This window comes from Lichenostomus cassidix, chromosome 2 (genome assembly GCF_008360975.1).
Source record: "Lichenostomus cassidix isolate B80296 chromosome 2, HeHo_3.0, whole genome shotgun sequence".
Classification (NCBI taxonomy): Eukaryota; Metazoa; Chordata; class Aves; order Passeriformes; family Meliphagidae; genus Lichenostomus; species Lichenostomus cassidix.
The window spans coordinates 111601496-111629431 of record NC_139482.1 but is presented as its reverse complement, the minus strand read 5'-3'; the positions used below and the strand labels follow the sequence as shown (position 1 = coordinate 111629431).

At 38.9% G+C, this 27936-nt stretch overlaps 2 protein-coding genes across 16 annotated transcripts in view; one reads left to right on the top strand and one right to left on the bottom strand.

Annotated features, from left to right (window-relative positions):
- Positions 1-744: 744 nt before the first annotated feature.
- LOC146441989 (uncharacterized) lies at positions 745-27936 on the bottom strand. Of its 14 annotated transcripts, none has more exons than XM_085052820.1 (4): positions 25629-27936; positions 24529-24679; positions 18137-18259; positions 11172-11741 (listed from the first exon to the last, which is right to left on the bottom strand). In XM_085052820.1, the coding sequence occupies exon 1, from the start codon at positions 27866-27868 to the stop codon at positions 27041-27043; it is 828 nt and encodes a 275-aa protein (XP_084908946.1). In that variant the 5' UTR covers positions 27869-27936; the 3' UTR covers positions 11172-11741; positions 18137-18259; positions 24529-24679; positions 25629-27040. The 14 variants fall into 14 exon arrangements, with proteins under 14 accessions (XP_084908957.1, XP_084908949.1, XP_084908946.1 ...); XM_085052817.1 differs by lacking the exon at positions 18137-18259 and adding an exon at positions 16389-16472; XM_085052818.1 differs by lacking the exon at positions 18137-18259 and adding an exon at positions 16389-16472 and having other exon boundaries at positions 26532-27936.
- Positions 27162-27936, top strand: part of PCMTD1 (protein-L-isoaspartate (D-aspartate) O-methyltransferase domain containing 1) — a 48575-nt gene continuing 47800 nt past the window's right edge. The window contains exon 1 of one of the 2 annotated variants that reach the window (XM_085052815.1): positions 27162-27295. The gene's annotated coding sequence lies outside the window, so the exon portion shown is untranslated. Of the gene's footprint in view, positions 27296-27688; positions 27817-27936 lie in introns of those variants that run through there. The other variant, XM_085052816.1, reaches the window with a different exon arrangement.

The window sequence follows — 27936 nt, the reverse complement described above, 5'->3', positions numbered from 1 at the left end:
ACAAAACTTTCCTTACATTTCATCCATGGTATTTCTTCTGTCACCCCTCCCCACACCCTGCAACTTTCAGCTGCACTCATTTGCAATATTTTCTGCTATTAACAGACTGGTTGAATTTTTTTGCATCAAACAGCAGCTCTGTAATTGGAAACCTAAGTCACTTAATATAAAGATCAATGCAAATCATAAACCATTTTCTTCTTGACCTTTTCCACCAAAATATTAGCTTCTGAGTCAGCCTGCTTTGAAGCTACAGAAGCACTACATATTGTCTTGTTGGTTTTTGACTTCAAGCAATTATTTTCTTCCATTTCCTCCTATTTTTAGCATCTGTAGGCTGAAATTTTACAATATGCTATTGCTCTTTTATTTTTTTTTTTCCCAGGAACAAATGTCAGCACATCAAAAGCTCACTGCTTTTAGTATGTGTCACTTGAGATCACTGGGAAAAAATACTTTGTAAGTCTCCTTATTGAATCATTAACCGTGGGCACTACTATGAATAGTTTTCACAAAAGTTCTGGGATCAGTTATTTCAGCATCACTTCACTGCTAAGTAAAATTCATAAAAACTCTCAATGCTGAACAAGGGGACAAAAAAATAAACATTATCCCAAAGGTGAAGAGGTATGCAATTAAAACAATTCTCTTGTATGTAGGTCTTGTATGTGTTTTGTTACATACCTTGTGGTATTTTTTCTATCAATTTTATAGTATTTGTAATAAAAAAAACGAACTGTACACACTCACATACAGATATACTTGAGTTGTTGACCTCCTCCCTCTTTGTTTAGATGAGAGTCTTAAATCTTCCAGACCTGAAATGCTTTCTGCAGCAATCCAATCCTCTCAGACAACCATACATTAGTTGTTTATTAGGAAAAGAACTTTTAATTTCCAGGAAAATGATTCGTATCATCTTTCTGATCTATGGTTATTGAGGCAAGGGGGTTGTGGGGTCACTGCAAACACATTTGGCAGATACAGACAAAGGCTGCAGTAGCTCTCCGCTTGCCTTTGGTGTGCTGCCACAGAAATTCAGCTTCAGTCTATGCAGATAGTTATGTCATTATCCTATAGCTGCAGCTGTGGACAGGGCCAATCTCCTCATGCCATATACAGCTACAACTCCTATACAGCCTGCAACACCAAGTATGTATTAAAGAGCTAGAAGGACTGCGTATTTTTTCTTGATAATCAATAATTACCTTTCCTACTATTTGGCCAGAGGTGTTCACTGAGTGTTCAGAGGCACTCACTGAATTTAATGCATCTCTGGAAGAGGTGTGATAAGCAGAAAGACTTCAATATATTTGGCAGGAACAAGCAGTAAAGAGTTCTGCTATCAGAGTTCTGCTGAACAGAGTTTTCCAGAACTCTATTCAGTCTGCCATTCAAGTTGGTATCTAAGGCAATAAAGAAAACAAATACATTAAACATTTAAAACAGGGCTACTAAATTGCCACCTAGTGGTCTTGTAATTGTAATGAAGCTAATGTCTCCATCTTGCTGATCTGACTGAAAAAAATATGAGTTCTGTATTTTTGTCAGGGTCCCAATGTGGGTGTTCACTGATGCCTTCCACATAGTGTGGTTGGAGCAGAGGGGTGTCAGGGCACAACCTCCAAGTGGAGGAGGCACTTTGCTCTGCTGGGGTCTTCTCCCACCTTCTAGTTTCACTCTGCCTGAGCCATATGTTCATCAGCATGTGCTGTTTACACAGCTAAGCAGATGAGAAACAATAAAGAAGCACAAGTGGAACAGTAAGTTTTGCCGTTCTGCTTTTGTGATTAGTCATGCAGGTCTGCCCCAAAGCTACAAAGAGAGTAAAAATAATTTGCAACATGATGAACTGCATAAGTAAAGTCTCTGGGGATTACTGCATCCTCAGTCATTTTACCAATAATCAGCTGGGGGAGCACTGGACTGCATGTTGACAAAGCTGATGCTCACAGGGTGGAGGAGGCAGAGGCCTCATGTTAGGAAGCATCCTGGAGCGGGGGCTGCTGGCTACATCTCTGGGAGGACACATCAGTTGTTTCACAGATAAATCAGAGATAAGTCAGCCCATGGCAGCAAAACCCAAATGATTCATCTTCCTCCTCCATCCTGTCACCTGCTTGGACCTAGTACAGTTTGTGGCTGAAGGAGAAACATCAACCCTGAAAGAAAGACTGAGAACCCTTAATGCACCTTTACAGAGGTCCTGGGAAGATAAGGTGTCACATAAGTATAGCATTGGTCTGAGGATGCTGTATAAACTGGAAGTTTAACCCTAGCCAAAACATATCCCTTGAAGATCACTTGCAGATCAATACCCTGATTAAGGTATTGGCACTTCTTGTACCTCCTCTCCTCTTGTGATGAACTGAGAGCCCTGCAAGCAAAGGTCATCACTTCCCACAGAATATGAGATGAGAAAGGTCAAGAAAACTAAATGGAGAAAACAAACGTGGCTGGGGCAAGGGGTAGGACTTGGGTAGCAATAAAAATAATCAATTGTTGACATGAATATTCTCTTCCTACATTTCAGATTTTGTGATTAAAGTACAACTCACCATATAGAGCACCATATATAGTTCTATTTTTCCTTTCATATCACTTTTGGCCTGGTTGCATTAATCTGTTTTAAGATAAGTCTGATTTTTATTTGTGGGCATTTTCCCCATATTTTTTTGTTTGTTTGTTTTATTCACCTGTAATTCTCTTGTTTCACATTGTACTTCATCCTTGTACATTGTACTTGTTCAGTACTGAAGCAGGAAAACTTGCACCTTGTTTCTCTTTGTTTCACAGACTTGATTTGCACTTTGTTTTGTTTTAAACAAGTATCTATTGATACACTAGTGTCTGATCTCACTCCATTAATTATATTTTAGTCAATGAAGTTCTCTGTAGAGTGAATAGCTATCTAAAGTGATTTACTTTTTTGGTTTATTTTTTTGTTTTGTTTGTTCGTTTGTTTTTTGGTGAGGCCACAGCTTCTTTTAGTTATTATGGAAGCAGAGTAATAAAGGAAGCTGTAAACACGCTCTGCACACTGATGAGCCACTAATCCAAACGACCTAGTGTAATAAAAAGGCACTCAATTAAAAGTTAGTTTACTCCTTAATGTACTCTAGGTGATTTGATCTGTAAGGAGTATGCAATATAAGGTAAAAGCTAATCAATACAGTACTGTCCGAGAAATTGCTGATTTAACTGCACACTTGTTATCAGTAAAATCACCCAGGGACAGAATGCCTTATAAGTGCAACCAGCTTTTTCAAAAAATAAATGCTGTTCCAAACCTGGGAAGCTGGTAAGCTACAAAATAGAATCCACATGACAATTACTCATTTGAACTTTAATGTGTGCCATGAGTTTCTGTTCCCCCTAACCTTTTCTGAGTTAGTCTCTTCAGGGCTTATTAGGATCGCCTTTGACTAAGGGATTTACCATAGAGCCAATCTGTCACTGTTCTGCTATCCCAGTAGCTTCCTGAGTTTTCAGATTCTGTTTGAATTGCCACACCAAATGGCATCCACATAACTCTGGAAGACATTCCTTTGATTTCTGGGACCTCATGCCTGCCATAGGTAATAATGAATGTCTCCAAATACATCTCTCATGTTAAGTTTTACACTTTCCAGGTAGGAAGTTCTAGATCCTCCTATCTTCATGCCCACAAATAACCAGAGTTAATGGCTTGGAAATGTGCTTGATGGATCATTCAGTACAATTTTTACTTGACGTTTATACATTTACAAAGCCACTAAATGCTTTCAGGAGGAAGAAAGCATCATCCAGTGTTACTGTGCCAGCACTGAGCATGAGGAATAACTATTCAGTTGCCATGTGCAGCGAACATGCAGTGGTGAGAATTATTTGCATTGGCTCTGAAATGGTATACTGTGTCTGTGGTGTCATCACCTTATGGAATGTGCAGTTTTTACTCAGTTCAGAGCAGTCAGACTGAACTTGGGCCTCCTCTAAGATACCTGAAGATGTGCTGTATGGGGCAAGCTATCCACACTTACTGTTCTGGCAGAGAGCTACCTTCAGACTTAAAAATTGAAGTATAGTCAGGCACTTAAAAATGGACCATCACTTTCTCAGCCAGTTGACATATCTCAGGTTAAATGCCATAATAGGGCTCTCACAGTATTTTCTTTGAGAGATCTTAAAGACATGAGCAGTACACTCAAAGTAACAGAACAGTCGTGATCTGAAATTAGATTGTTCTCTGAATATATGGAATGGTTTTCAGTCAAAGGGATGGAAAAGTTGAAATAACCAGACTGTTGTGGGGTTTTTAAGCAATTTTCAATAAAAATTGTGAGTGAAACAAGCTTGACCTTTTGCAAAGCAAGAGTTACTTTTATTTATTCATTGTTTATTTTCACTTTGTGTGTGTGTGTGTCTGTCACCTCCAGGAATAAAAACATTGAAGTCGATTCCCTTCTGCCTTTCTTTATATGGAGCTGGTATTTATAATAAGCCTCCAGTCAGCTCTGTCATGTTAAAATGAACTTTCTGAATTATTGTGGTTCGCCTGATTTCACAATCAGCCCTTTGCAACCCACAACACTGTCACTAACAATCTAACCAAAGGCAAAAATTTCTTTAATGTCTAGATCAGTTTATGTTGAATAATCTCAACACCTTTCAGCAGCAGTAGTATTTAAATACAGCTGGAGTGGAACAAAACAGAATGTCTGAATTTTTAAAAAGCCTCATGCATCAATGCTTCTTTCCTTCCTGCCAGAATTGTGTAAGTTATAAATGTTGGGGGCCCTTTTCCTCCTCTTTCTATATCTTGCTAATACTTGGTGTTTTGGTGTAAAGGTTGAAAACTTTTAAGGTTGATGGTCTTTGCCATAGGAAAGTGACTTCTCTGTTAGAAAGCCGGTAGGTTTATAAAACTATATATAAATTCCATATTTAACAACTTGCGTAAAAAAAAAACAACTCAATTTATCTTGCAGGTATGTCTCTGTTATACTTTGAATAGATAGAGCATAAAAACTACTGTCTTTTGGAACACTGCAGGAATGAAACAGAGATAGTACCTTTACTTGCAGCTTGAAGTCTATTTCCAGTTACCACTTCACATATTTTTCTTTACTTTTTCCATTAATATTTCTACTTACAGTTTTTCAAAAAAAGACAGTATCGGGTAGATAGGATTGGAGGTGAGGTGGGGGAAGGACAGGGAAAGAGATTGCCTATATCTATTATCTAGTCATCATTTCAATCATCCTTTCATCTCCTAAAAAAAAATGAAAATCTTCAAAAACACAAGCTAGATTATGCTTCTTCCCATGTGTTTCCCTGTTGGGGTAATGAAAATTTTTACACCATCTGATTCCAATAACTGTGCTAAAAAAAGACAAGGTATAGATTCACAACAGGTGATTTTAAGAAAATATATTTAGTATATAAAGCATTAGTAAGGTTTAGAAAATAATTTAAAAAAATTCTTATCTCTGGCAGCAACAGAACTGCTCAGCTTCTATGCTCCAGGCTGAGATGCACTTTGAAAAAATGCTAAAGACAGGCCCCTGGGCGTATTACCAGGATAAATTTTTTTTTTTTTTGCTTTATACTCCTCTGTATGCAATAAAGACACACAGGAATAAATTGTGAGTAAGATACGTGTTTTATTTCTAGTCCTATGACAGAGCAATTCAGAGTACAATCTGACTTTAACTCTGTTTCAGCACTGGCTGGATTCTTACCTATTCCAAGGGCAGCACTGCTCACTCACGGCAGGGCTGCAGGAGCTTTGCAGCCCTTTCAGGTAGCTCTGAATAAAGCCTCACGCCCAACCTCAGCCACTTGCCAAAAGGTATCAGAACTGCAGAGAGCTAGAAAAGCTCTGTCACTGAGCTACAAATCAGCGTGGAAGAAAGACTGCACAGCCAACTGCTAATTCCCATTTTTCCAGTGCTTGCCATAAAGCCTGTGCGCCACCAGAGGGCATTCCATGCCGCAACAAAATGCAGAACGGTAAACAATTTGAAAGCGAAGGGAAATTATTCCTCAAGTCTTCTTAGATATTGGACATTTCATATTACTGATCAAAGGATTGCTACAAACTGAACTATCCCAAGCACAACATCTATCAGGTATTTCTCAACTGATCTTTTTTCCAGTAGCTCCTTTACTGGGAAAAACAGTAGATTAATTAGTTCTCACTGGTAAGCAATGAGTGAAAATAAACCATTAGAACTGAAGACATATTTTCCCTTCACAACAAACGAATATGGGGAAAAACTTAACAGCATGTTGATTTTTCACCTATTAATTGCATAGTTTTAGGCTTCATTTCTCACAGTGCTTAGATAACACACTGCAGACTTTCTAGTGAGGCAGGAGTTTATGTGGATTTTGCTTTTCTAGCACCAAGTAATGGGGAATTCCATCAGCTGAGGAGCCAGCCTTTTGCATTTCATTAGTTATAGAAACATGGCACAGCTGGAAGTACATTTGCCCTTTAAAAACTATATTAGAAAAATATGCTTTCATTTTACAAGTCTGCAACCTTGTAGAAGGATTCTGACATTATTTTCATCCCAAAGCATTTAACGTGTAGACAGCTTCTAAACTGGTACCTATAAATTCTAATTGTCTATAAATCAAGGAAAATGAATGCTGTCACTAAAACTGAAAGAAAATGATTGAAGAAAAGACAAAGAAAACAGCATTTCTCATACTTCTGTGCAGCTTTTCATTGCAATTGGCTTAATGTTTGCATTTTTTTTGAAGTCTGGTAATTTTAGCAGCATTTGTAACGATACCTTAGCTTCACACATGAAAACAACTTTATTGTCCATTTCAAGATTCAAAACTAAGTTAACTCAAATACTCTTTTTTACCAAGTAATGTCTTGCTATTTCATAATATTATTGCATTTCTGTTCTTCAGGTAGAAATAGGGTCTTCAGGGAAAGCAATAAAACAGGAAAGTTCACATACTAATCTGTCAATGCTTAATTATACATTTTATCTGTTACTAGATACTCTAATAGCCACTTCTTCAGTGTAGCATACTAGCAGTTTTCTAGAATGTTCTTTTAAATAAATAAAGAAATGGGAGTAAATAATCTTTTGTTTTTAATTCAGCCTATCAGACAACATTATTTCCATTTCAGAACCATCTATATTTCTGAAATGCACTAAAAAGATAGATTATTGAATAAACTACGTAAAATAATACATTTTTTCTTACAAAAATGCTGAATTATCACTGAAGTCTTTGATTAAACTTTGCTATGTAAGAAAAGAAAAAATCTAAAATGTGGGTAAGTCATCATAGTAAGAATGGAAAGTATTCTCTTCAGTGGAACACTTATTTTTACACAAGGATGTAAAGAATATAGCAGCCAATGATCTTCATATTATACAAGGCATCCAGCTTTTCAGGTTTGTCGATGAGTACCTAACTTTAGATCTCAGAAAGTAAACACAACGTAACAATTATTTGTGTGTTTACAAGGCAGTGATGTGCGCTGACTTATATCTATTCCTTGGGTAGTAGAAGCCCACTGGGTCATTTTCAAGGTGATTTTCAGAGTATCATTACAGGGTAGGATGCACTTGCCTGTTCATCCAGTGTAGGTTTGCTTCTTCATTTGAACACTGGCACAGCAAATTACTAGCTTATAATAAAGTGTACATCAGAATTCTAAGATTTGAAAGTACAATGTTTACATGTAAGTCCAGTCCTAAAATTAAAATATTATTTCCTTCTGCTTCAGTGGATCAGAGGAAAAAATGCCCTTCCAAGAGAAGGATAAATGCCCAGAGGCATGTACATAAATGAGTCACTGACACTTTCTGTACATTTTCCTTCTGGTTGTTTCAGAGCTCAGCAAAACACTTTGCTGGTCACAGATGAGAGAAGTCCTTGTCCAGCTAAGCCTAAAATGATCTCAGCTTTCAGCTTCATCTAGGCTGCTCTATGAACAGGAAGGACTGTGCTATGAAGTAAAGGTTAATTTGTCTGGAAAGCAGCTGTTCTGATAGGTAGAATATATATTAATTGGAAACTATGGGGCAATATTAATTCAAACTCTAAGGTTAATAAGGACAGTATTTGAGATGTAAAAGTCTCTAACACAAATAAAAAGTGCTTTGAGTTTAAGCAGACTGTGATTTCTACCCACAAAGCCCGTAAGTCACTGAACTAGAACTTGGCTCAAAGCCCATTTCTGGATATGGGCCCTGCAGTCCCTTGCTATGGTGCTATAAAAACTTACGCAGGTGCTTTGAAATTTGAGCTACCAAAGTCAAGGAGACTGCTCCCAGGAATTAAAAAAACAACTCTTCTGCTTCATGTTGGAAGGAAGAAGTGGCAGAAAACTTTCAAAATACCTTATATTTCTTAGTGCTTTTGCTGACACTTCTTTTTTAAAAACATCAGCTGTTTATCACAAACACAGTGTAACCCAGCTGGCATGCAAAGAGGTTAATTTGCCTCATGTGAGCCAGATATTCTTAAGTAAAAACTTCAGCAGAAAATATAAAGAAAGATTATGTATGCATCCATCTCTTAACCAGTAAATAACTTACTAAAAAGTTAAACTCTCTAGCCAAAAGATTGGCTTTCAACAAATGTTTTGAATTGTTACGATTACTACATGCTTATTGGATCTATGATTTATGAATGTGTGGGGGGGGGCTTTGTTTGTCTTTCATTTAACACTTTTTTTTTCTATTTGATAAATAATAGAGAGAAGGCAGTTGCTATGTCATCCCAGATTATAGCAAAGCCTGGAAAAAGGAGACATTTAGCTTCAATAACATGGGGGAAAATATGTTGCCCCTAACACTGGTGCAAAGAATAAGAAGGGCAGGTCAATGGCAGCAGCTGGAGGGAGTAAAAAAAGAGGCAAGAGGGTGGGAGTCACTTGCATGGTCAAGGAAGAGATGCCTCTGCATCAACTTGTAAACAAGCACTTTAATCATGTTTGCTACTTCATTAGCGTTTGAACAATTCAGATTGAAATATGAAAGATGGTTTTATCTCCCTTCCCTTTTATACAGGCCCTGGACAGCTTTAAGCAAAACACTTCTCATCTGAATGATGGGGACAACAATAACATTTCTCTGTCTCAAAGGGCTGATTATGAAAATAAATTAGATGCTAAGATGTTATAATAATGCATCATGGTAAATTAAAAAGAATTTTCAAAACAAAATAACCACGTTTACATTATTTTTTAGATACCTTCATTTCAAAAATTTTTTTGGAAATTTTAAGTTGTTTGTATGTAAGCAAGGAATTTCTGGATGGTTAACCCCAGAAATGAGAAGAACACTTACTGGGAAATACTTCAGCTAGTTGACAGCAGAAGAGATAAAGAGGAGACTATTAAATTATTAAATGACCTACACAACACCTTCTTATATGCAGGTTTTGCAGCTGGAGAAGTGACTGCTAGAATGCTTGGTTTGGTGTCTTCAAAATGTCTACAGTGAGGCTCTGGTTTGAAAAGTGATTATGTAAAAATAGCGCTTCCTACTCAGCAGATCTGTTCTTGTATGCTTTAGTGGGGAGAGAGAGAAAAAAAAAAAAAGAAAAAAAATACCACAGCACGTCTTCACTGCTGAGCCACCATATCGCTGGGGGAAGAAACTGCATTATACTCTAGTTTATGCAACTTCATCAAAATCACCAATTTAAAGCTATAAGGTACCTAAGCAAAACCCATCATTTCAAAATTGTGCCCTTTGAAATCAGACCTGCATAACCTCATTACCTTCAGCTGAATGGAAATGAATGAAATGAAAGGAAATAAACCCTTCAGATTGAAAAATCATGATTGGATTTCCTCCAGCTTCCTATCATCACCCAAACTAATCAAGCTATTTTCTCCCCAGGTGGAAAATGAAAAGAAAGAGAGAGGTGATGATGATTCTTTTTTTTAATATTTGGCAGGTAATCTCAGAGCATGGAGCCCATATACGTTTCAAGAGGTTACATGAGGACTACAGAAGGCTAATACTATGATAACAGCTGTTAGCACAGGGATGTAAGCAATGCAAAAATCAGTTTCACGCAGTTTGGCCAGCCTGTTTCCAGGGTTGTCAGACTCCTAAGTGATGGAGTGGGCTTTGCCACTATCAGCTGCTTCCAAAGGATCAATATATCACAGCAAATGTTCCTCTTTAAGCTTTTCAAAAGAAGTCTTGTTTGTCAGTGTGATTTTTTTTCCCCAAGAAGAGCAGATGAAGAGACTCTTGTAAAAAGAAAAAAAAAAGTAAAATTCTGAACATGGGAAAATTCATACTTAGTAACTGTCTAGAGATTTGAAAGAATACTTTGATCATTCTTGCCAATTACATACCTGTTAGAGGCGAACATATTTACATATTTAATAATCAGCTAATCTCCAAAAACTTTGATCAAAAAGACATGCCATTTATCCTCAAACACTGTGCCAAAATTTCATCTCTAGATAGCCTAATGTGTGAAGTGATGAATTTGTTTTCAAGTCTCTTACAGAATGCCTTCCATGTTTCACTTCAGATTAAAACACCTACCCTTTTAACAAGTGTACTGCCTCTCCTGAACACTATCTTTAAATATAAAAGAAATCATACCACAATGGTTCCCTCAGGGTATTGCCTTTTGACATTTCTCTACTTAGAAAACATCTCAGAAAGAAAACTAATGGCATTATGCTTGCAGAAACCATCTTTTTCTAAATGAACAGAAATGTCTACATATTTCTTCTTCTCATCTGTGCCACATTTTAATGTGCCTTACAGACAGATCCTGAATGACCTTCACTATGTTCCTGGACAAGAAGCTTGACTAGCTCTAGAACTGCAAGTTCTGAGTGTGGGCTTGTGTACTCACAGAAAATGGAAAGATTACTGCATAAGTTTGCAGAAAACCCCCACATCAATTCTGACAGAAGCCAGTCCAGCAATAGAGGTTTTGCAACCACTCTGGACTCAGTTTGTTATGTTAGATGTAGATATAAGAAATCCCAATCAAAAGTACCATTTTTTCTATTACTAAATTGTGTTCTTACAGAATAAATGCTTTCCAAGCAATGTCTAATCTTGTAATTCTATTCTTCTTTCTACCAAGACTTGTCCTAAATCCCTTACGAAATCTCTTTCCCAAAATAAGAATCCACCCAAGAGTGCTTTATTCAACAAAGAGAGATATGCAAATACAGCATCACAATCTCTTTATTGATGAAGAATGCAGCATTTGCTTTGAACCTCAGCCTAGATCTTGGAGATATTTCAAGCGTGGTCTACATGTTTACTGAAGTACCAGGCATTCCTCTCCTTACAGTGCCAAGCATTCTAACAGTAGAGTGTTAAGACCTCCGGCAAGTACGACGTACAGTCTGGTAACAAAACTGCAATATATCTGGGAGCCAGTGCCAGAAGAGCACTCCTTGTTTACAGTCCTAAAATTGAACTACCATGACACAGTCTCTCACGAAAAAATAAGTTAAAGAATGATTTTATTTTCAAGTCCTACCAGAATTACTCTAGTATGTAATCAGAATATTCCTTAGTGTTGCTGCTTTGGGGAGTAAGCGTAGAAATGAAGCTTTGTAGGGAGGCAGCTCTGATCTGTCAGACCACGGGAGGCTAGGGTCCAATCTGGTAGTGTGCCTCACTAGGGGCATTTGGGGCTTGAAGGAAGAACTTGATTTTGTACAATTGTTTTCAGGGGTCAAGGTGCAACTGGACAGACTTATTTGAGCACGGACTGCAGAGCTCGCTAACCTACAAGACGAAAAATAGGCAGTAAGAGTATGGGAGAAAAACATTTTATTACAGAAGAAATCATCTTTCATATAGTGCAGCAACCTTTCTATCCTCATCTATCACAGAAATACTTTGAAGGTCGTAAAGAATTTTTTCTTACTAATGATTAGATCTGTAAACAGTAGAGTTTCCTACAAGGATATAAATAATAGACTTAAAAATTTACAAAGATAAAATGAAATAGCCTTCAGCAAGAACATTATTCTTCTGTCCCCATGACTAGATTTGTTTTTTTTTTCCTTTAGTCATAAGACTTATTTTCTTTGCAAATGTTTTTTCTACCTGGGACAAATTTGTAGAAACTGATTTACTGAGAAGAATTCTGACACTTTTCTGGCAACTTGCAGTGATGTCTGGTGAAAGCAGCTAAATTTTGCTGTAGAAGAAAATTACAGAAACTCATGAAAACAGCTTTTGAACTCACCCAAATGTGATCTCCCTAAAGAAAAACCTAAATAGAAATGTCAGGATTGTAATCTTTTTCTCACTTCAGGAACCCCATTTGGTATTCTGGCTATACAGCTAAATATTAAAGCTGGTTTTTATTTGGTTTGGGTTTTTCCCCATAGAAAAAAGACCCAAAACACTGTAAGCTTTTCTTGTAAAACTATCTAAACTGAGTATCTATCATACAATTTTGCCAGGAGACTGTTTTGCTTCTAGCAATTTCACCTTGGAGTCTACAAAAAATGATAAGATCTATCGAAGAATAAAAAAACATAAATGCTGGGTATCCCTCTGTTGCCCAACTCCCCATAATCAGACACAAGCAAGTAAAAGAGGGCCCAAAGAAAAGCCAAGAGCTCTGTCCTTGTATGCCATGAATTAGAGATCACTCTCCTTCGCCTTGTAAAAAAATAAGGCTTGTACTGCAAAAGCTACCAGAGGATACTACCAGTACTTCTGGTTCCCTACAACAGCAGGAAATTTGTTCTGCTTAAGGGAAACCCTAAGTACCACAACCTAGGTACTTCTCCTATAGAATGACATTCTGGGTTTTGTTTAGGTAAGCACGCCAGCCAGGAAAAGTAAATCCACAAGAAATTTGCATCCAAGCAAGCAGCATGACAGGGACTTTAAATTGTGTATACCTGACAAAACTCATCATCAGTGCAATGCTTTTTATATCCCCTGTCTTGATAGTTAATTTCCTAAATAAACTTTAGAAGCCTCTAATTTAAATTCTTCATGGGTATAACCTGTTAAAGGTGTTTCAGATGACAACTTAATAAAGGCTGATCTTGTGAAAACAGAACAGAACAAGATGACAAGAAATTAGAGTGCTATTCTTGGTTTTCCTTATTTTTTTCTAGTTCTGAAAAATTTGTTTAACCTTGCTGTACTTCACTGTACTCCAAAGCTAATGATACATGCCTATTCTACAGAGAACTGGGAAAATAATTATCTTTACATTTCAAAGCTATGGGAATGAAAAGTATCATTAATTCACTGTTATTTAATTGCACTAAAAATTATCCTTTGACTTCATTAAAGTCTTCAGTATTTAATATAACAAGAGAGAGCAGAAATAATGAATACCATAGTCCCTTATTTTCTCTACGGGTAAAGGTATTTATATTAATTGATTGGCAAAGCCAAGTCTTTTTAGAGAAACAGAGCCTGTCTTCTGTCTGAAGGAGGAAGAACCCCTATCAAACTCGTATCACCAGTTTAGTTTAGGTTCTTCACAGACATTTTGCAGTGTTTCAGGTCTGGGAGCTTTTGGGTTCTGTGAACATTACGGTGCTGCTCTAGTAAATTACACTGCAAAGAAAAATAATCTAAAAATAATCTAAAGAAATCAAGCTCTCTGGTGTTAATGTCCCAGATGGGAAGAGAACAACAGTAGGATGCTGACTAAAACCAAATCTCTATATAGAATTTTAATAAAATTTCCTTAATACTGTGCTGACATAAATAAGGTATTTCAGAGAATTTCCTGTCAAATAGAAATCTTGTTTTAGGACAGATCTAAGGGCTCACTGAAAATTAATAACAATTATTAGTGCCACATTACTTCCTCCTTCCTTAGCACTAATCAATGACTGTGTTCCTGAAAACAACTCTTGCAAAATCAGAAGAGTTATCAGCAGAAAGGTGACTACAACAGTGAGGTCAGAAGGTATATGATCTATTAAAAGGGAACATTCTGAGTTGAGCTATATGGGTGAGATGCAGTAATAAACCCACGTAAAGACATCCCCTGCTCCCAAAGAATTTACACTCTGTTTTACATAGAGGAAATAGTGAAGATATTTTGGATGTTATTGTACTTCATAATAATTTAGTGTTACTGACCCCTATAACTATTGGGGAGGAAAAAAAAGTGTACTAGAATAACCTTATGAATATTTAGAGGTGTTTAAATAGCAACAATCAAGAACGAAATTTATCAGAGTTAATTTTATATATTTTAATTGACATGTAAAGTTTGTATGGCTTTGGATAAAATGCAGGTATTGAGTAAGTTCGTTTGAAAATTTTGAAACTTGTTATAGCAGGTTTACATCTTAGCATGTTGAAAGGTTTACATCATGACTCACTAAAAAGGCAGCATTATTCAAATGCTGGGCCTTTACCTTTATGTGTTTCCATGACTTCTTTTTTTTCCTATGAAATGAAGAGCGTATTTCAAGCTCTAACTATAAAAGTCTTCAGACATTACATTCCCCTGCAGCTTTGAGTCACGAAACAAGTATTTATTAGTCTGGACTCTCAGTATCTGATTGTGTTTTGATTCCCCAGTTCTGATTGCAAAGAATGGTTTCACTCTCCTGCAACAGCTAAACTAGTTTTAAATAGCCACACAAACACCACAACCACATACTTAGTCTTTGTTGCAGAAAACTAATTAACAGGCAACAAAATAAATTCTAATGTTTGAAGGTGGTCAGTGAACGAAATAAATGAGGGGTCTGTAAGACTTCTCTTACATTTAAACACCAGAGTAAAGATGGGTTGCTGTTACTGTCTGAAATGATCCCTCTTAGCTGCAGGGTGAAAAGTCAGAATAAAGAATGGTAGTACATTGGCTTTATTAATGTCAGTGATAGCGCAGATGGTACCAAATGAGAGGCAATGAAAAAAGCCTCAGGGTCACTTAGCTAAATGAACTTATAACAACTGCATACTCCCATTACACAAGGAACTAAAGCTACTCCGACAGTCAAGACCTAAAGGGCCCAAAAGTTCCAAGCAGAAAATTTCACAGAAATTTTTAAGTACCTGGGATAAAGTAGGATTAAGTAGTAAAAAGCTGCTTCTGTGGCATAACAGAGAAGAAAAAATCTTAAACTAGAATCCAAAGAAGTGTGACATTCGTAAAACTATTCAGAAAAATTCTTAGGTATCTAGAACGCATTTCCATGGTGGCTTTCTAAAATCTGTTTCTTGTGAATTATTCCAGAAAATAAGATGCTTCTACTCCTTTTTCTTCACTGCTGATGTTGATGAAACTACTGCTATTTCTTTTTCATTTATATTCTGAAACTTCGTCTAAAGATTCTGGCAACTTTTGGAAGGCAGAATACTATTATAAAAGGTACAAAGATACACAGTAGCCTTCATATAATTTTTTAATGTTAAAAGATATGAACAAAATGGGGCAAGATTAAATAGCCTGAGTTATGTGGGATGTTTTTGTTTTGCCATTGCATGTATTGTATATGTATTTTTTAACGGTATCTATGGAATTTTACCTGTAACACAGATGTACTTGAAGAATCATCAAGAACCCAGTTGCATACCAAATAATTTCATTTGTCATACAAGTTTGACCTATGTGGTTACTTACACACTGGGCAGTGCCTAATGACTTCTATTGCTCTAGAGACTTAAAACATTTGGATGCTATTCTACTCATAGGTCTTAATTACTAACTTTGTGTTCATTATGGGTTCAGCTCTCTACTGTATGCCAAAAATACAAGTAGCTTTATTCAGGTGAAACAAAGCACAAGAAGAAAAAGGATCACCTATTTTCACCAAATAGGTAAGATTGGAAGGGACCACTGAAGGTCATTAAGTCCAACCTCCCTACTCAAGCAGCACCCTACAGAGGATGTTACTTAGGCTTGTGTCCAGACAGCTTTTGAGTAACTCCAGAGAATTAGACTCCACAACCTCTCTGGGCAGTCTGCTCCTTTCTACACTTTTTCACAGAAAAGAAAGTTCTTGAGCTTCATTTTCTGTTCTGCAGCATTAACCTTCTTTTCAGAGAACAGGAGTGTTGTATCAGCAGAGTTCTCCAATTACAACTTCTTAGAAGCCGAAATGAGACTTAAGTATAAACTTTCTTCATTGATCTAAGTTGATGCTGGCACAATCTAAATTTGCATGTTTACCTGCCAATGCTAGATTTATCTGTGATCTAAATGATGCTTTGAGTTCTACTTTTTCAATAGGAAATGGTTATGTGAAGCTCTGAAGCACCCAAAAATTACCTAGATACAGACTTTAAAAACAGGAAGTCCACTAGAGATAGTGAGCATTCTCTAACAATTACACATTGTAACCTACACACTGTAAAACATTTTCATAAGTGCAGATTCCAAATATTATATGCTAGAAAATACAGAAAATTATATCAGTTAAATACAGTACATACCTTGGAGGAGGAAAATGAGGTTTGTATTATCATTGCCTTTTTAGCTGCTTCAGTAGCAGGCTATTAAGTCATACAGAGGCAAACCTGTATGTAAACCAAAGAATTGTGTTATTTTTCTTTAATATACTGAGATTTTAATTGTTTCCGATCCAGATTCTGCCACTGGTATAATATATAGCATAGTGTTAGCAGAAAACATTTATACTTTTCTCACTTAGAGTCCCCTGAAGACTTTTTTGACACTGAAGGGCTCAACACGCACTCAAGAAGAAAGCTATGTAAGGTATACTCTCACACTTATGTGTTGTCCCATTGATTTCAGGCTGTTATTTTACTTGAGAAGTCACAGATTTTAGCAGTGTAATTTTCACACTCTCTCATGCATGTGTTTTTTCAATGTTTTTTTTTTTCTTTTCATGTAATTGTATGAAAAATTAGAGATTGGGTGATACAGTTAAAGGCATATAGCCCCCTGAAGATTTATAGGTTTTTATTGCCAAATATTTGATTATTTAGCTTTTTTATTTCTTTAGGTTAGTAGAAAATTGAGAATTGCCAAGAATCAAGATGAAACAAAAATAGAACCATATAATGGTTTGTGCTGGAAGGGAACTTAGAGATCATCTAGTCCAACTCCCCTGCTATGGGCAGGCACACCTCCCACCAGTCCAGGCTGCTCAGAGCCCTATCCACCATGGTCCTGAACAGTTCCAGGGATAGGGCATCCACAGCTTCTCTGGGCAACTTCTTCCAGTGTCTCACTGTGATACAATCTTTCACATGATTTAAAGGGTGGAGATTTAGGCACTCATGCAGATCTTCAGGAGTACAGAATGTTCAGTCTTGTAGTTGCATGCAAGAACGAGTTGGTTTTAACAAGATCTTCCACTATTACCAATATGCAGTAAGGGGAAAACACTGGCATTCAGCATTTGCTCAAGGCTTAACACGAGCTTACTCATCCTTGTCTTGCACATGAAGACATATGCATTAGGCCAAATTAAAAAAAATGAGAGAGATCACAAACCTATTTCTTATCATAACAGTAAGACATAATTTTTACAAGAGACCAAATGCCTACCTAAGGCTGCTGAAACTATCAGAAGCTTCTTAACTTGGCATACCTTAAACATGACAAATCAATACAACCTTAATCTGGTTATTACACCCTGTAATTACGTATTCACAGCAAAGTTTTGCCTGCCAAGTTATGTCATTTAAGAGCTCCATTTGGGCTTGATCAGTTGAAAAGCTCAATGTCATGGTCTAGTGCACCAAGAGGCTGTAATGGTCCTGATGAGAATCCATTCATTCACAAACCCTGCCTGTGGCCTGAGAAGATTCATTTAGCCTCAGGTTGCTCTATCCTATAGGTGTTACCTACCATCACCATCCCCACATCATTGTTCTGCTTGCCGCCTTGCTTTTGCTCTATGATCTCTCCGTAAACTCCGTTGCTATTACCACTCTGCTTATCCAGCTCAGGTGTGATCAGACTGTGCCCTGGCTATGACAGCTCTGCTCATCCTCTGCTGTGGCTGCTCTCAGCTCTTTGTTCACCTTTAGCCTTGGAGTCCTTCTCTTGCTGCTGCCTGGTACTCAGTGGTCACTATTTCTGTCAATAGTGAATCTCTCTTAGAAGTGAGGCCCCTGAAAGCATTCAGAATATCATGCACACAGTAGTGCATGCAGCAGAATATCATGCAAACAGCTCAAATCTACCACTCACTATGAGCATACTCACTCACAAAATTTGCCTTCAGTATCTTGCATTAATTTCCCACTTTAGCCACTCTTGCTTTTAAGCACCTTTCCAAAATGTGCTAATGACCCTTCCTCCAACATGCTCATGCACTTGCAGGATGCTCCACCTGGAATGGGGTAAAACAACTTGAACAATGACCTATTTGCAAAGCTACCAGTGGTAAATGAAGGGGGCATCATACTGCTTTTGGTGTTGAATAAAGCTGTAACCAGTCTGACTCATCAATCCCAAAATTAAGCATCCTGATAGTGAGATAAAGATGTGGTAAGACTGGTAAAGTACCCAGATAAAGAAATAAACAGGTGATAGTACAAAAAAACTTCTCTAAAGCTGCTGAATTTGCACAGCTGGCCTTGCTGACAGTCAAACAGTCCACACTACAAAAACCCAGTCCCAAATTTTAATGGCAGGGTCTTCTAACATCTCCTCTTGGAGTGTATGTGTGGAGATGTCCCTCAAAGTTACTCCTCCAGGCTGAGGAAAAGAGATTTGCCCACAGTCATTGGCATGGGTGTGTAATAACAATCTCTATTTAATAATTGTTTTTGCTAACTTTAATACAAATGCTTTAATATAATTGCTTCAACATTGTTTTATAATGCATTTTAATATTTGCTATAGCTCCTACGCTGTGTAGTAAATAATTCCGATTAAGATCTTTTTGCCTAATCATCATGATAAATCACACATAGTTTTATAACTGTAACTCGTTTGCCATCTTTAATCCTGCAGGACAAAGTTCAGTTACACATATATAATCCTTTGGACATAAACTGCTGACAAAGTCTGGGGCTAAGACTTGATCCAGCCACACTCAGGCTCCTCTCTGAGAAGGGGTTTAGAAAGCAAGAGGGTCCTTTCTGCACCTTTTGATTCAACAGGAGGCCTTTAATAAACTTTGTCTGAAGCTCCCACTCTGCCCATGACAAAGGGTCTAGCTGTGCTTCAGTCTATATGGCTTCGTATGAGAACAGCTGAAGGCAGAGAAGATGCCCTTAGTGCTAGGGGAAACAGCTGGAGAAATGGACAAAGAGAGACTCATGTAGCCAAAAAGAGAAATGCACATTGGTCCACATAGCCATAGTCAATGAATTGCTTTCAGTGATGGTATCTTAGCTAGAAAACATCTCAAAATTTTTAGCTTTCTCACAATTGCTCCAAGAGCCAGGGAGATAAAATGGGAGAATATTCAGGCCATTTAATTTCTTTTACTATATACCTAAGCCTGTGGTGTACAATCACAGATGAGGGACTCTGAGAAAGCACTCTAATTAATTGGTTGAGAACAGATCTGCTCCAGAGGTATTTTCCAGCTCTCCTAACAGTCAAGTTTCATTTAACTTACTAAATAATATGTTCCTCAGACACAGTTATGCAGTTACACTTCTAGCGCCCTTGCCATCTGCACATGTATCAAAGACTTAATAATAGTCAACTGCATCATTCAAAAAGGTAAAAACAAGCAAAAAACAAGAAGGTGCTAAACCTCTGGCAAATTTGGAGAAAAATATAATTTTTTTTTTGGAAAGTATCAGGAGTTTGGAGGAGGCTAAAAGAAAAGATTATATTCTGTTAGAACACCTTTTAAGAGCAATCTGAATGCTGCATCTTAAGCACAAACCTTTTAAGCCTGTTGGATATAATGCATTGTTTGTCCATTTCTCACCAAAAATTACTTAGGGAATATTAGAAAATTACTTAGATAATTACCGGAGAATATTATATAATATGAACTTAATTAGTATTATGTATATTTTTATCTCTATAAAAGAAATTATTATTTCCTTTTGGAAAGTTTTTTTGGTAGTCTGCTTTTATATAGTCCAAAAGAAGACTAAGTTTATGTCTCTAACAACTCAATCCTACTGATTAAGAGATTTAAATTCTCTTGAAGAAAAAAATGATATAAACTTAACCTTCTCACTTTGCCAAAATATTAAATGTGTTAGAAATGGAACTAGAAACATTTTTTGACACATTTACAATGTGCAGATAGCTCTCCTCATCTTTCCTACTTAAAGATAAAAGCTGCATATAAAAAATAGAGTACTTGGAGACTATTAGGAATCTAGTGATTCCCAAAAACAGAATAGAGGCTCCGCAAGTTAAATTTTAATTCATATAAATTACATTATATGTTGTTCCATGTTTGATTAACAAAATCAGGCAAAAATAAAGTGAAAATATGTATTACTTTCAGAATAATATTGCTGCTATTTATTTGCTATAAATATAGCAACTTTCTTTAAGCATGACTCATTCAAGGGAAGCTCAGAGACTGTCTTTAAACTACTAACCATGATGGTATATAATTTTTCTTGGTTTGAAGGACTGTGTTCCTTCTAAAAAAAGAACATTATAAATTTAGAAAAACACCCTATTGATTTAAGAAAAGGATGACATAAAGAGTATGTTGTTGACTCACTGTCAGCTACATCTAGAGACAAATCAACATATTTCCATGGAGAATGTCTCGTGCTTGCAGTTTACAATCAATAAGGAGGACAGAAGTGATAATATATGACTCTTTCTGCTTACATATTCATTTTGTATCCTAATATACCTCTGAGAAAAGTTACAAATGGTTTAAAGCAGACATACTGAAGGAAGACATTTCTCTTCCCATCATGGGTCATGGAAAAAATCAAAAGTAATGTACATGAAATCTAAATAACTGACACTTGCTTCAGTACCAAATTCTAAAAGATTTCTTAGTATCTGATTGTGTGACTAGATTTTGTAGTATGTCAATCTGTATCCAAATGTCCAGTTTGTTTTATTTACGAGCAACATTTAGTTAGGCACTTAGCAGTGGCTGCAGGCCACTAGAACCCTTCTGCTCCTACAACCTCAGGCTTGTTCTTAACAGAGGAATAAAACAGGAAGGCATGCAGGAAATTGGAAGAGTAATCTGAAGAAGGCCAAACAGCTTATCATGAGAGACACATCCTTCAGACCAATGTCTACAGACACAGATTCCCTTTAACGTCTTTCTTCATTTCATTCACTTTTTTGCATCTTTAAGTTACAATATAGGTTTTGCTGTTTTGGTATTTTTCTTTTTCTAGTATATGCTTTCAGTGTTTTAAAATGTGAACCAAGCTCAGCTTATGTTCTGACAACTAAAATACTTCTAGCTCTGTGCCACGCTTTGCCCACTGCCAGGAAATCTCCCAAGACCTGCTCCAGAGGGGCTAAGAGTGCTAACATCACCCAAGCAGAGGATTTCAGGGCAAGGGAAAAAAGCCTTATGCATTCTCTAACCAGCTGTGCGTAGGCATATCTCTTTCGAAGATTATCACTGCTATTCCCAACTGCTCAGGGAATCAAAACAAGATGTTTTTGCTACCATTGTATCACACTTCTTTTAATAAAGTTGATAAATATTGTGGCCACCTAAAATGGGGTGTGAGAGGTGGGATGCACAGATAGATTACAGGCATCCCAAATAAATATATGTAACTCAAACCCCAATGCATTTGATTTGGTGTGCTTCAGAGGAGTATGATGGTGATGCACAGCATGTAAAACACTGTTCAACTGCTTAATGCAATCCATTTCAAAATCTACAGCAATGAAAATCTCTATCCCTAAAAACTCCAAATGCCTTAGCAAGGTTACAGTAACCAACTGCCTCTCTGAAAGGGGGCTAGGGAGGGGAAAGAGTACAGATCTAAAAGAAAAACTGGCAAATCTTAAAGACCAGAAGGAATACTCTATGAGGTAATCCGGCATATAGACAAAGCCTGGAGGAAATGTTCATTTACTCCTTTTAAAGATGCTCTTTTCAATCAACTAGCTCTGGAGCTTTGAGAAATGCTCTGATCTGAACTTGATTAGCATACAACCACTTTTATCTAAGACAGTTATGCTGGGTTTGTTTATCCAAACTGCAGACTAACAAGGTCAAAGATGCATAGACACTACAGATTGTGTATGCAGATCTTGCCAGTTTTACAGGTGAAATCTTTAAAGTCTCACCTGTCAAAGCAACACTGTACAAATGTGACTAAACTGCTTTCAGAGCCACACCTGAAAGAAGAGCAGCTGCAGAGTTGCTGGCTCCAGAGGCCCACATCAACAGCCTATGGATGATGTTTGGCCAGTCTCTGGGACTGCAAGTTACACTGACCAGTCCATTACAGCTTAGCAGTCATCCTCTACATTCAACCTGAAGAGGCTCAGCTGGGGCTTTGCACACTCTGGGGGATGATTCAGTTCCCTTCCTGGGAAATTGAACACTAATTACCACAAATCTTTAGAAATGGCATGATGACTGCTGGGATACAGATGAGAGCCACAGAAGGTACACTCAAGTATCTGGGAGCAAAGAATGCAAAAACAAAACATTTGAAAAATGTGAAAGGTAGGCAAAAAATTAAGGGCAAATTTAACTGCTTTCCAGAAGTTATTTAATTATTTTTTCCTTTGCATTAACTTATGATATTTTCACTGGTACAGTACTTTTATTCTCTGAGATAATACATTAATGCAGGAAAGCCGAGCCTGCAAGACAGGGGAAGCCACTGCATCACTTGTCAATTTCAAGCCCTCTCCCTGACATAAGCTACACCAATGGAATGTGTGACACAGCGTGAAGTACATGCTCACTGTATCCAATTGCCAGAAGTGGTATCTGTTGTAGGGAGCAGAGGACAATATCTGAAAACTGTACCTGCTACTTCTGTACCATATCTTTTTTGTTCTACACCTGTAAAATGAACTGGTCAAAGCCTGTTAGGAAAGCAAATCTACCAAAAAAAAAAGGAAAAGAAAGAAGGCAATAAAAAGAAAAATTAAAAAGACAAAGAAAGAGCTCAGTGGATGAAAGGTGTCAGGAAGTTATCAGTTTGAGAGAGCATATAAAATAGATATAGTAAATTAACTATAGTTTTAAAATGCTTGATAATTAAAAAGGAAACAAAAGTACAGAGTGAGATTTGTCTGGGGAAAGGAAACCCAGTAAGTTAATATTTTGGAAACGAGAGAAAAAAATTAGTTACGTGCAAAATAAATGAGGAAAAAAAGTAGAATGAGAAAATGATCACTGCTTCAAAATGACGAAGAGTTATGAATATTTTCTAAAAAGCTGTGTCAACATACAAATGCATGCACCACAGTGTGAAATAACTAATTAGATATAGAGCTAAGGTGTAAGTCTATAATATCTTTCTTCTTGCATTGACTTTCCAGAGTTAAACAACCAAGTAAAGAAGTTCTTTTCTTGGTATGAATAATCCAAACCTTAAGCTATCCTACAAAACTTTATCCTGTCACAGCTTTATTCAAATTAGACTTTATTGTGGAACATAAAAAAATATTTTAAACAGTATCAGCTTAAGCTCCACCAAAAATTTTACAATTTAAGCTTTATTAGATTAAGAAAATGGCATATATCTCTAAAAATAGATGCCAAAGAAAAATACTTTAATACTTGTTTTGTATGTTTTCTGTAGCATTTGAAAATATTTAAAAATGCTTATTCAACAACAGAGAACATAAAGTTGAAACTGATTCAAATTAAGGCAATGATATATAAATGGTTTTCATTAATTAAGGATGTGAAAAAAATATAAGTAGTGCAAATGATGGATTATTTGTTACTTTTATGCCAACAGGATTGCATTCAGCAAAAGTAATTTGCACCACTCTACTTTTAAGCTATTGCCATTTTTAGGAAGGCCAATATGCTGCTTTAGTCTAAAGAACAACTTTTTTCTACATAAATAAGAAATTAAATATGCCTAATAATATGGCTGCTCAATATATATGACACAATCTTTATCTGAAACAGTTTTTGTCATAAATTGCTGTGTATATCCAATTTTCTGTCCATTATGGTAACAGTTAGGTCCAAATAATTAACCTTAACAACCCCTGGTAGCAAATTCAAAATTTATTGAAAAAATATCAGTCTTGAGTACTTTTCTATTAGATATCTGACTGTTATAACCTTCACCAGAAGCTTAGAATGAAGACTCACTGGAGTCTTCCACATAGTTCAGACTTCATCTGCATGATCATGAAAAATAACAAAGTAGCAGGACAAAATACTGAAAAATTAACCTACACAGCCCATTGTTTTATGAGGGTGAAATGATGTGCACTTGTGCTTTAGTTAAGAAGTGGGCTTCATTATTTCAATTTAATTCATTTAAAAAGCGGGAAACATGGGTTTTGAACTCAGCAAGTTTATATAGAGCATTGATAGGCCTGTCACATAATACTTTAGCTTTTTTTGAAAATATCAACTTACATTCAAATGAAAACAAAGGTTGCCCAAATGATGCACATCTCAAATTTAAAATAATGACAATAACGAATACATTTCATATCAAGATGCAGAAGTTACATATTGCATCAGAATATACATACCTTACTTCTTTTTTAATGATGGACAGGAGTTAGAACAGATTTGGAGAACTGTGCTTGAGGAGAATTTTCTGCTAGACCCGAATGCTGAAGCTTCTTTTCAGCTCTGAAAAAAGATGGCAGAATGACCTTCCTAATTGGATGTCCATGTCCACTGCAAATGGAAAAAACAGTACCAGTTCAAGCATAACATGTTAATTTGTGGAGGAAAAAAACCTATCTGAAAAATTCTCTTTAAAGTGAATGAGCAAAACATGGCCATAACTTTTGTCCTGATTGAACATGATTAAGTGCACCTTGCCTGACAGGTAATGACTACATGTCGGTCAGGCACAGGCATATCTGAGACGTGATAGAAAGAGAAGGGATTAAAACTAGGAAACCCTCACACATAAAACAGGCACGGAATTATACACACTTATTACATCTAACTAAAAATTCTTAACAGAAATAAACTTTCAATGCTCAAAGCCAGCAAAAATTATTCATTTACTGATGCAAGGCATATTTCAATGTAAAAACTGCATTTATGTTTATTCTCCTATTTCTCTCATTCAAGGAGCCATTATTACATCACTAATAGGGGGGCAATTTGCAGCACTATTTGAATAACTCAGTCCTATCAACAGAAAACCTATTTCAGAGTCCCAGCCAAACAGAAACTCTCCCTTTTACGTAGCCAATTATCTTCACCTCAGTTGTTGCGATCTACAGCCATTGTGTACTCCAGGTATTAACTAGTCCTGCCCAACAGAGCAATACTCACTCCTGGCCTCCTAGCAGGTACACTTTTGTGTCCTTCACTTCTGAGGGCTTTTACTTAGAAATCTTGTTCCACCACTCAAACTTTGGCTAAAGCTCAAAACTTTATGCCTCTAAGCTGCATTTCACAAAACATTCAATGTTTACAACACTCCAGATTAACTTATCATTGTAAATGTCTGCAAGTTACCTAAATTAGTTTTATTTTAACATCCACCATAGACCTTCAGGTTTTTGTATCCATTAGCCTGAAATCCTTACATACTACAGCTTTTGCCTGATCATTTGGTGAGTATGAACTGTTCCTAAAGTGTGAATGTCATCCCTTTTCTGATACTGACCTCAGGCGTTTCTCATTCCTTTCTGCAATGACGACAGATTAACCAAGTTGCTACAAGTCCTGACACCTGTGTAACTCTTAATTCTCCCAAACATCAGCCAAGCCTACTTTCCCCAGTGACTCCCCAAATCAGTCCTCCATGCCAAACCAAGCATGAGACAATGCCTTAGAAACCTTACTTGAGACCAGGGCTCAGAATGACCCAACACTCTACATCACCTTGGGCTTCAAGTTTGCACTGGGGCCCCAGGCCTGACTTCCACTTATTCATGTTTATTTCCTTCCACAGTACTTCTTCCTTTCCCAAATCCAGAGAAACACAGAACATCCTGAGTTGGAAGGGGCTGACAAGGATCACTGACATCCAACTTCTGGCCCTGCACAAGACCACCCCAAGAATCACACCATGGGCTCGAGAGTGCTGCCCAAACTTACATCAGGCTTCGTGCCATAACCACTTCCTTGGGGAGCCTGTTCCAGTTCTGAACAACCCTCAGGGCAAAGAAGCTTTCCCTAATATCCAACCTAAACTTCCATGACAGGTCCATGCTGTTCCCACAGGCCCTTCACTGGTCACCAGAGAGAAGAAATCAAGTGCCTGCCCCTCCACTTCCCAAGGAAGCTGCAGACTGCTGTGAGCTCTTCCCTCAGTCTCTCATCCAGGCTGAACAAGCCAAGCGACCTCAGCTGTTCTTCATGTACCATCCCATCTAGACCTTTCAACATCTTTATAGGCCTCCTTTAGGCATTTTCTAGCATTTCTAGTAATTTCTCTGCGATTTCCCTATGCTCTCTCTTCTGCCCTGGATATTTTCAAACTCTTTCGGAGCTTCGACAACAAAGCCCGAGAGCCCTTCTCTTTGTCAAAGTCAACTTTCTGCTCTCCCCTTGCCAGGGGCCCTACAGAAAGGTCCTGCAGAGCCGCCGCGTCCCCTGAGGAAGGCGAGAACGCCACAAACGCGGATGCCCGGTGAAATCGGAGCTATTTCGGACGGGCACCGGGGGCACCTTGCGCATGTTTTTAAATCCGGGCCTCCGGCGCGGCTGCGTGTCCCCCGCCGCCCACCCGCAGTGCCGCCGCCGCCGCTCCTCCCCCCGCGGCTCGGCCCTTCCGCACGAGAACATCGTCCCGTTCTCCATCCTCGGGGGCCCACGGCAGATAAGAGGGCCGGGGACACGGGATTTCCAAGGATTCCCAGGGATTCCCAGCCGCCGGGGAGGGAGGAGAGGAGGAGAGAGGGAGGGGGGGGGGTGCCAGCGCGCGGCTCGCCCGCGACCCCAGGGCGACTGGTGACGAGCGCCGCGAGCGCCGGCCGCCCATTGGCTGTCGCGCGGGCGCCGCGCGGCCAATCAGGAGCAGCGCAGCGCTCGCCCTCGCCTCGCCCCGTGCGGCCCCGCGCGCGGGGGGCGGGGTCACGTGACGCTGTGTTTACATCCTCTCAGCTGTCGGGCTCCGCCTCCCCGTCCCGTCCCGTCCCGTCCCTCGCACCGGCACCGGCCGCCGAACCGACCCGCGCACCGCGACCCGCGACCGCCCGCGCCGCCCCCCGCTCGCCCGGCCGTTCGCCCGCGGCCGGCCGGAGCGCTCTCCTGCCTGCGATCCCCGTCCCCCCAGGCGGGTCTCGCCGCTGCCGCCCAGCGCAGGGTCCGGGGCCCGCTGCGGATCGGGTGAGTGCCCCGCAGTGGCGGGGGGTGGCGGGCAGAACTGCGCTCCGGCCGCGCCGTGCTGCGCGGAGGCCCCGTCGGCCGGCCGGGACGGCGGGTTGCTGCGGGGGAGGGGGAGAGCGCGGCCCGCCGGCCCCTGCCCTCCGGCCCCTGCCCTCCGCCGGCTCCCCGGGCGCTCCGATCCCCATTGTCCGCAGGCCCCGCACGCAGGCGCGGGGGAAGGGGGGTGAGGGGGGGCGCTTGTTTTCGCGCAGCCGGGACAGGGCGAGGGCTCGCCCTGGGGAGGGACAGGACAGGTTCTGTGCGTACGCCTTCGGCAGCCCCTTCTTCTTCCTCCTCCTTTGCTCGACCCCCGCGCCCTCGCACCGCCTGCGTAATAAATAATCGCTGGCCCAAAAAGGGCTGGGAAGAGGAGAGGTGGTTGGTGTAGCCACCGCGGGCCTGGGCAGCTGTGAGAGGACGGGGACAAGCGAGAAGATTCCAGCCTCGAGATCCAGGCGGGGGGGCAGTGGTGGTGCAGCAAGGTGAGGGCAGCGCTCGTCCCCCGCTGCGGCTCAGTGCCCTGCCTCCCCCCATGACGGCTGTGGGCTTGCGTTTTGCCTTTGAGGAAACGCAGTGAGAAGGGGAGCTTGCGGGTTTGGGTT

Coding starts and splice junctions, on each gene's coding strand:
- LOC146441989 (XM_085052831.1), bottom strand. CDS start 27,868: ATGGGGGGAGGCAGGGCACTGAGCCGCAGCGGGGGACGAGCGCTGCCC.